General features: G+C 52.5%; 1 protein-coding gene across 4 annotated transcripts in view; it reads right to left on the reverse strand.

The window, feature by feature from the left end:
* Positions 1-9,172: 9,172 nt before the first annotated feature.
* Positions 9,173-10,154, reverse strand: part of LOC129710960 (cAMP-specific 3',5'-cyclic phosphodiesterase 4C-like) — a 159,257-nt gene continuing 158,275 nt past the window's right edge. For 2 of the 4 annotated variants that reach the window (XM_055658283.1, XM_055658284.1), the window contains one exon: positions 9,174-10,154. This exon is cut by the window's right edge and continues 327 nt beyond it. In XM_055658283.1, the coding sequence (XP_055514258.1) occupies positions 9,705-10,154 (450 nt within the window). In that variant the 3' untranslated portion in view covers positions 9,174-9,704. The other 2 variants (XM_055658286.1, XM_055658285.1) reach the window with 2 other exon arrangements.

The following is a 10,154-nucleotide window of genomic DNA, read 5'->3' on the forward strand; positions in this document are numbered from 1 at the left end:
ATATATTTTTTTAATTTTGCATTTGCAATCGAGGTATTAAATAAGACGAAAGCTTTTGCATTGCGCAGCTCTCGGTTTGTGCCAGAAAAAGCCCATCCAATTATCAATAATTGACGATAATCAGGCCCCTGCCAACCTCAAACTCATCAGCTAAAGCATTTCCCCCCTCCCTCTTTTGCAATTCACCCATTGCATAAAGTTCAAGGGTGCAGGCAGCAAGGCGGACTTAATTCCGACCACATTAGGGGGCTAAAAGGTGACATTTCATTTGCAATGAAGGTGGGCCTCATGAATAAGTAATGACACCGTATTAATTATGCAAGAGTTTGTTTGGCTCCAAACACCCCCCCTCATCCTACAACGTGTGATTTTCTTTGCTATTCACGGCGGGGTGTGGTGTGGGAGAGAGATTTGGCTGCAAAACGCCATGGAAAAGCAGCAAGACGTCTTTCTGCACCGCTCTGCATAACTAATGACGCACCAGGCGTGCATGCATAATTAATGACGCATCAGGCTTGCATGCATAATTAATGCTTGACCGGCGCAGCGCCCCCTCGTGGTTTCCCAAGGACATGGCCAACCAACCAAGTCTACATTGGATGGTCATCAGGGACCCAGCCCACTCCAGCTTCAGGGGGGATGGTCTTGAGGAGAATGCAAAACAGCGGACTCCCCTTCCCCCTCCCTCCTCCTACATTCCTTCCTCTGGCTTCACAATTTGTCCGAAGAAGGATCTCGACCCGAAACGTCACCCATTCCTTCTCTCCAGAGATGCTGGCCGTCCCACTAGTCTCATTTGATCTCTCGTTTTCACACCTTACACTTCCTTATCTCTTTGACTCCTTCTTATAGAATCTTACAGAAACAGGGTCTTATAGAAACTTACAAGAAACTTACATAATTCTTAAGGGGTTGGACAGGCTAGATGCAGGAAGATTGTTCTCGATGTTGGGGAAGTCCAGAACAAGGGGTCACAGTTTAAGGATAAAGGGGAAATCTTTTAAGATCGAGATGAGAAAATCATTTTTTTCATAGAGTGGTGAATCTCTGGAATTCTCTCCCGCAGAAGGTAGTCGAGGCCACAGTTCATTGGCTATATTTAAGAGGGAGTTAGATGTGGCCCTTGTGGCTAAAGGGATCAGGGGGTATGGAGAGAAGGCAGGTACAGGATACTGAGTTGGATGATCAGCTATGATCATATTGAATGGCGGTGCAGGCTCGAAGGGCCGAATGGCCTACTCCTGCACCTAATTTCTATGTTTCTATGTTTCTCCCCTTTTCACTCTCAGTCTGAAGAAAGGTCTCGACCCGAAACGTCACCCATTCCTTCTCCCCAGAGATGCTGGCTGCCCGGCCAAGTTACTCCAGCAATTTGTGTCATTGGTGTAAACCAGCATCTGCAGTTCCTTACATTATGACCTTGAGACCCTGACGTTGAGGAATAGGTCGGGTGGATGCACAGAGTCTCTTGCCCAGAGTAGGTGAATCAAGGACCAGAGGACATGGGTTCAAGGTGAAGGGGAGAAGATTTAATAGGAATCTGAGGGGCAACTTTTTCACACAAAGGGTGGTGGGTGTATGGAACAAGCTGCCAGATGGGTTGTTGAGGCTGGGACTAACGTAACATTTAAGAAACAGTTATTCAGGTACATGGGTAGGAGGGATATGGGCCAAATGCAGGCAGGTGGGACTAGTGTAGCTGGGACATGTTGGCCAGTGTGGGCAAGTTGGGCCGAAGGGCCTGTTTTCACGTTGTATCACTCTGTTTCCTCGCCCATGTGATGGGGCTGAGTCGCACCGGCTCTGTCTCCACAGATAAGGGACAGGTGGTAATCTCCTTACCTTCACGGTGGCGCAGCGGTAGAGTTGCTGCCTCACAGCGCCAGAGACCCGGGTTCCATCCTGGCTACGGGTGCTGTCTGTACAGAGTTTGTACGTTCTCCCCGTGACCTGCGTGGGTTCTCCGGGATCTCCAGTTTCCTCTCACAATCCAAAGATGTGCAGGTTTGTAGGTATAAATGTCAAAAAATGTCCCTAGTGTGTGTAGGGTGGTGTTAATGTGCTGGGATCGCTGGTTTTGAGTTACTCCAGCACATTGTATCTACATTGGGTGTAAAGCAGCATCTGCAGTTCCTCCCGACACACAGTCCTCTCCCCATTGTGGCCCCCCCTCCCTCTCCCGCTTCTCCGTGTTCTTCCCTACGGCTGGGAAGTTGTCCATCTCCCGACCTCCACAGATGCTGCCTGACCCGCTGAGTAACTCAAGCGCTCCATGTCCTTAACCCGTCCCGTTTGTCACCGACTCTCCCCCTCGCTCAGACTCTGTGGAACATGAGGCCTTTGGTGTAGGGAAGATTCAAACAAGGGGACATGACTTGAGAATTAAGGGACTGAAGTTTAGGGGTAACATGAGGGGGAACTTCTTTACTCAGAGAGTGGTGGCTGTGTGGAATGAGCTTCCAGTGAAGGTGGTGGAGGCAGGTTCGTTTTTATCATTTAAAAATAAATTGGATAGTTATATGGATGGGAAGGGAATGGAGGGTTATGGTCTGAGCGCAGGTATATGGGACTAGGGGAGATTATGTGTTCGGCACGGACTAGAAGGGTCGAGATGGCCTGTTTCCGTGCTGTAATTGTTAATTGTTATATGGTTATGAGGGGAGAGGGCCACATTGGCAATGGATGACCAGTGCAATAGCAGCGGTGGAATCATGCCCTTCGGCCCATTCTATCCCTGCCGACCATCCATTCGCAAATCCATATTTTTCCCACATTCCCATCAACTTTCCCCAGATTCTGCCCAACGGGGGCAATTTAGAGAGTCACTCACTTACCCGAACCACCCGAATTAACGTTATTAACATTAATAACAACATGTTTAGTTTAGAGATACAGCGCGGAAACAGGCCCTTCGACCCACCGGGACCAGAACCAGGGGCCACAGTTAGGATAAGGGTTTAAGACACAGTTTAAGAAGGGTTTCGGCCCGAAACGTCGCCGATTTCCTTCGCTCCATAGATGCTGCTGCACCCGCTGAGTTTCTCCAGCATTTTTGTTTACCTTACTCCCTTACTCTTAAGGGGTCAGCCATTTAGAACGGAGACGAGGAAACACTATTTCACACAGAGAGTTGTGAGTCTGTGGAATTCTCTGCCTCAGAGGGCGATGGAGGCCGGTTCTCTGGATGCTTTCAAGAGAGAGCTGGATAGGGCTCTTAAAGATAGCGGAGTCAGGGGATATGGGGAGAAGGCAGGAACGGGGTACTGATTGGGGATGATCAGCCATGATCACATTGAATGGCGGTGCTGGCTCGAAGGGCTGAATGGCCTCTACTCCTGCACCTATTGTTTATTGTCTATTGAGTCTGTGCCAACCAGCGATCCCAGCACACTGACACTACCCTACACACACTAGGGACAATTTTACATTTATACCGAGGCCAATTAACCTACAAACTTGTACGTCCTTGGTGTGTGGGAGGAAACCGGAGCACCTGGAGAAAACCCACGTGGGTCACGGGGAGAACGTGCAAACTCCGTACAGACAGCACCCGTGGTCGGGATCGAACCCGGGTCTCTGAGAGGCAGCAACTCTACTTCTCTACCACCTGGGACAGGTACAGGGATAGGACAGGTTTAGAGGGAAATGCAGGTGTGACGAGTTTAGATGGGACATGTTGGTCGGTGTCGGCAAGTTGGGCCGAAGGGCCTGTTTCCAAGTTGAATGATGCCATGACTCTATTGACCCACGGGACAATCCACGCCGTCAGGAGGAGAACGTGCAAACTCCACATGAACAGCACCAGAGGTCTCCAGACCCGAAACATCACCTATCCTTTATCTCCAAAAATGTTGCCTGACCTGCTGAGTTACTCCAGCACTTTGGTGTTTGGTGTAAACCAGCACCTGCAGTTCTTGCGACCACATCTCCACTTGGTGAATTGCAGAAATTCATAGCGCTGACGAAGGCCACTCGGCCCATCCTGTTGATAGCAGTTGGAAAGATAAAACTCACGGTGGCACAGCGGTAGAGTTGCTGCCTCACAGCGCCAGAGACCCGGGTTCGATCCCGACTACGGGTGCTGTCTGTACGGAGTTTGTACATTTTCCCAGTGACCTGCATGGGTTTTCTCCGGGCGCTCCGGATTCCTCCCACAATCCACATGGCTTCGGTAATAATTGTAAATTGCCCCTCGTATGTGCAGGGTCGTGTTACTGTGCGAGGTTCGCTGGTTGGTGCATTCTCGATGGGCTGAAGGGCCTGTTACCGTGCTGCATCTCTAAAATAAACTACTGAGACCCACCCTACCCACTGCCCTGCCCTCCGCTGCTATCTCTGCCACGTGGGTCATAAGGTCATGTGATAGGAGAAGAATTAGGCCATTCGGCCCATCAAGTCTACTCCGCCATTCAATCATGGCTGATCTATCTCTCCCTCCTAACCCCATTCTCCTGGCACGGCTGATCATCAAAAATCAGTACCTCATTCCTGTTTTCTCCCCTGATTTCTTTATCCCTAAGAGCTAAATCTAACTCTCTCTTGAAAACATCCAGTGAATTGGCCTCCACTGCCTTCTGTGGCAGAGAATTCCACAGATTCACAACTCTCTGGGTGAAAAAGGTTTTCCACATCTCAGTCCAAAACGGCCAACCTCTTATTCTTAAACTGTGTGGCCCCTGGTTCTGGACTCCTCCAACATCGGGACCATTTTTTCCTGCATCTACCCTGTCTAATCCTTTATATGTTTCTATAAGATTCCCTCTGATCCTTCTAAATTCCAGTGAACACAAGCCCAGTCGACCCATTCTTTCATCATATGACAGCCCCGCCATCCCAGGAATTAACCTGGTGAACCTCCGCTGCATTCCCTCAATAGGAAGAATGTCCTTCCTCAAATTAGGAAACCAAAATTGCACACAATGCTCCAGATGTGGTCTCACCAGGGCCCTGTACAACTGCAGTAGGACCTCCTTGCTTCTCAACTCTAATCCTCTCGCAATGAAGGCCATTGGAAATGAAGAACATTCTTGTTATTGAGGGAGTGCAGCGTAGGTTCACCAGGTTAATTCCCGGGATGGCAGGACTGTCATATGTTGATCGAATGGAGCATCTGGGCTTGTATACTCTGGTATTTAGAAGGATGAGAGGGCATCTTATTGAAACATATAAGATTATTAAGGGTTTGGACACGCTAGAGGCAGGAAACATGTTCCCGATGTTGGGGGAGTCCAGAACCAGGGGCCACAGTTTAAGAATAAGAGGTAAGCAATTTAGAATGGAGATGAGGAAACACTTTTTCACACAGAGAGTTGTAAGTCTGTGGAATTTTCTGCTTCAGAGGGTGGTGGAGGCTGGTCCTCTGGATGCATTCAAGAGAGAGCTAGATAGGGCTCTTAATGATAGCGGAGTCAGGGGATACGGGGAGAAGGCAGGAACGGGGTACTGATTGTGGATGATCAGCCATGATCACATTGAATGGCGGTGCTGGTTCGAAGGGCCGAATGGCCTACTCCTGCACCTATTGTCTATTGACTGCCTGCTGTACCCGATGCTTACTTTTAAAGGGAAGCCACCATGGACCCAGCGCAGTTTGTGGCAGGGAGTGCTGCCAATGTGATCATACACCACAGAACCAGGCCGTTCGGCCCAACCCATCCATGCCAACCAAGATGCCCCATTTAGTTTTAGAAATACGGAGCGGAAATAGGCCTTTCTGCCCATCGACCAGCGATCACCCCGTACACTAGCTCTATCCCACACACACCAGGGACCATTAACCTACAAACCTGCATGTCTTTGGAGTGTGGGAGGAAACCGGAGCACCCGGAGAAAACCCACGCAGGTCACGGGGAGAACGTGCAAACTCCGTACCGACAGCACCCGGAGTCGGGATCGAACCTGGGTCTCTAACGCCCTTATTACCCTGGTGCTGTCTGTACGGAGTTTGTACGTTCTCCCCGTGACTGCGCCGGGTTTCTCCGGGTGCTCCGGTTTCGTTCCACAACGACGTGCGGAGTTTGTTGGTCAATTGGCTTCTGCAAATTGCCCCTCGTGTGTGTAGGGAGGGAGGGAGTGGGTGGGAAAGTAGAATAACATGGAACTAAGTGTGAATGGATGATCGCTGGTCAGCGCCGACTCGATGGGCTGAAGGGCCTGTTTCCATGCTGTATCTCGAGACTAAACTAAACTTATCACTGGCACCGAATGCATTAATCTCACGCGGTGACTCCTAAATGCAGGTGGGAGCTCAGGTTAGGCAGAGGTTCGCTTGCACCTCCTCCAACCTCATCTACTGTATCCGTTGTTCAAGATGTGGCCTCTTATACATCGGCGAGACCAAACGCAGACTGGACTCGCTTAGCCTGCCTGGATCTACCTGATCTCCCGGTCCCCACACTCACCTTTCTGTCCTAGACATCCTCCACTGTCAGACTGGGGCTAAACGCAAATTGGAGGAACAGCAACTCATATTTCACTTGGGCAGCAGTGGTATGAACATTGGCTTCTCTAACTACCAGTGACATAGAAACATAGAAATTAGGTGCAGGAGTAGGCCATTCGGCCCTTCGAGCCTGCACCGCCATTTAATATGATCATGGCTGATCATCCAACTCAGTATCCCGTACCTGCCTTCTCTCCATACCCTCTGATCCCCTTGGCCACAAGGGCCACATCTAACTCCCTCTTAAATATAGCCAATGAACTGGCCTCAACTACCCTCTGTGGCCGAGAGTTCCAGAGATCACCACTCTCTGTGTGAAAAAAGTTCTCCTCATCTTGGTTTTAAAGGATTTCCCCCTTATCCTTAAGCTGTGACCCCTTGCCCTGGACTTCCCCAACATCGGAAACAATCTTCCTGCATCTAGCCTGTCCAACCCCTTAAGAATTTTGTAAGTTTCTATTTTGTAAGTTTCTATAAGTTTCTATACTCCAGGTGTGGTCTCACCAAGACCCTGTACAACTGCAGTAGAACCTCCCTGCTCCTATACTCAAATCCTCTTGCTATGAAAGCCAACATACCATTCGCTTTCTTTACTGCCTGCTGCACCTGCATGCCTACCTTCAATGACTGGTGTACCATGACACCAGTGACCCCGGCATTCCCTCTCTCTGCACCCCCCCCCCCCCCCACCCAAGTGACTCCACCCTCCACTCTCAACCTAGCCCCCAGCTAACAACGGCCCGTTCCCTTCACCATCGTTGCATATCTTTCATTCATCTGTTCTATATCTCTCCACATCACCGCCTCTATCTCTCGATTCCCCCTCCAGTGTCTGAAGAAGGGCCTCGGCCCGAAACGTCACCCATTCCTTCTCTCCAGAGACGCCGCCTGTCCCGCTGAGTTACTCCGGCACTTTGTGTCCAATTGCAGAAACCTCCTGCGCCTGGAGCATTGGAGACGAGGAGCTCACTGCCCCCGCACTGGCCAGCTGAGGCTGGATGGAGGGGCTGGGCAGTGGGGAGTGGAGGAAAAGTTGACAGGAGACACAAGGAACTAACTGCACATGTTGGGATCTTGAGTGAAATGACAAAGTGCTGGAGGGAGCAGAGTTTTGACATTTGCCCCCCCCCCCCCCGCCCAAAAAAAAGATCCTAAACAGCAATAAAGGGTTTGATTAGGTTGGCTTTGCTTAGGGTGGCACGGTGGCGCAGCGGCCAAGTTGCTGCCCCTGGTTCGATCCCAACTACAGGTGCTGTCTGTACGGAGTTTGCACGTTCTCCCCGTGACCTGCGTGGGTTTTCTCCGGGTGCTCCGGTTTCCTCCCACACCCCAAAGACGTGCAGGTTTGTAGGTTAATTGTCCCTGGTGTGTGTAGGATAGTGTTAGTGTGCGGGGATCGCTGGTCGGCACGGACTCGGTGGGCCGAAGGGCCTGTTTCCGCGCTGTATCACTAAACAAAACCTCAGTATGGCAGCACCAGTGCGCTGTCTCCGGGGGGGGGGGGGGGGGGGGGGGGGGGGGGGGGAGTGGGGGGGGACTTTATTGGCAGATGGGTGAAGATGGAGAGGTCATTAAAAGGCAGATACGCACGAAGGCACAAATTCACACACACACACACACACACACACACTCACACAGACACACACACACTCACACAGACAGACACACACACAGACAGACACACTCACACAGACACACACTCACACAGACACACACTCACACACAGACACACTCACACAGGCAAACAAACACAGGCAGACATACACTCACTCACACAGACACACGCACACTCACAGACACACATATACAGACACACGTACAGACACTGCTATGGAGACCGCCTGACACGGGGACACACACACGGGGACACGCACACGGGGACACACACACGGGGACACACACACGGGGACACGCGCACGGGGACACGCGCACGGGGACACGCGCACGGGGACACGCGCACTGGGACACGCGCATGGGGACACGCGCACGGGGACACGCACACGGGGACACGCGCACGGGGACACACGCACGGGGACACACGCACGGGGACACACGCACGGGGACACACGCACGGGGACACACACACGGGGACACACACACGGGGACACACACACGGGGGACACGCAGATACATTTATACACACACACGGGACACACGCACGGGGACACACACACGGGGACACACACACACGGGGACACGCACACGGGGACATGCACACGGGGACACACACACGGACACGCGCAGATACATTTACACACACCCACTCCCACTGCAACTGGCGAGCCGAGGATCAGCAATCCACGCGAACTGGGTGAGGTCACAGAGAGGCAAATCATGTACAAAAAATCTAAAAATATTCATTTAAGAAAAATACAGACCACTTGCTTTCTTTAAAAAAAAATACCCCAGAGAGACGAAACCGTTTTTCCCCAGCGTCCAGTTTCGATGCTGACCGCGTCGCGATTCGATGATAACGGCGTCTGATTTCACATCCCCGGGTGTCTCAGTCTCCGCTTCAGCGCCGGTTCCATTCCCGCCGGCTGGCCCGCCGTGCATCACTGGCCGGGGGCCGGACATCACTGGCCGCGGGCCGGGGGCCGGACATCACTGGCCGGGGGCCGGGGGCCGGACATCACTGGCCGGGGGCCGGGGGCCGGACATCACTGGCCGGGGGCCGTGCAATAATGGCCAGGGACCAGGGGCCGTGCAACACTGGCCGGGGGCCGGACAACAGGGGCCGGACAACAGGGGCCAGGGGGCCGGTTTCACCACTGGCCGGGAGCTCCCCGCATCTCATTTTTGCTGCAAATACTTTTACAATAAAAATGGACAAAAAAAAAAACAATACAGTCCAACCCCTCCCCTCCCTGGTTTGATGGGCCCGGCTCCGTTGCTGTCCTCGGGTCCCTGGTTCAATGCCCGCAGCCGGCGCTGCCGTTGACCATTCATTGTCTTCCCCCTTCTTCTCGCCCCGGGAATGAGCAAAGTCCGGCTCACGGTCGCTGTTTGGGACATTGTCCTGTTGTGTCCGGCGGTGAAAATAAAACCCCGTCTCTGGGGCCAAACCCCCCCCCCCCCCTCAACCTCCTACATGGTCTCCCCAACACACACACACATATATATATATATATATATGGACATATATTTACAGACAGGGGTGTGTGTGCCTGTCTGCCGCTTGGTGCCGGGACAGAGTGAGAGAGAGGGAGAGAGGGGCAGAAGGGCCAGAGTTGTTCAGTGCTGCCCGTACACAGGGGGTTGGTTATGTGTTGGGCGCTGCTGCTGCTGCTGCTGCTGCTGCTGCTGCCGCTGCCTCTCTGTCCCGGTTGCGCCCGGAGTTATTGCTGCCTCCCGGCCCCGGTTCCGGCTCGCTGCTCTCCAGCTGCCGGCTGGGCACCGTGTCCATGCTCGACTCTGACATGCTGTGGGATGACGTTTGGCTGTAGGACGACATGGAGAAGTCGGCGATGGACGTCTCGGGCGGGCTACAAGTGTACATCTCCTCCATTGAGCTGTGTCCCAAGCTGTACTGGCCCGGGTCCAGCCCAGCCACGCTCAGCTGTGACAACTTGTCCACTTCCACCATCATCATCTCCAGGGGCAACTTGTCTAGCACTCGCGCCTTGTCTTCCACAAGCTCATTGTCTTCCCAGAGTGTCTTGTCTACCACTAGCGCCTTGTCTACCACTAGCGTATTGTCTTGCACGGACAC

This window comes from Leucoraja erinacea, chromosome 29 (assembly GCF_028641065.1).
Source record: "Leucoraja erinacea ecotype New England chromosome 29, Leri_hhj_1, whole genome shotgun sequence".
Classification (NCBI taxonomy): domain Eukaryota; kingdom Metazoa; phylum Chordata; class Chondrichthyes; order Rajiformes; family Rajidae; genus Leucoraja; species Leucoraja erinaceus.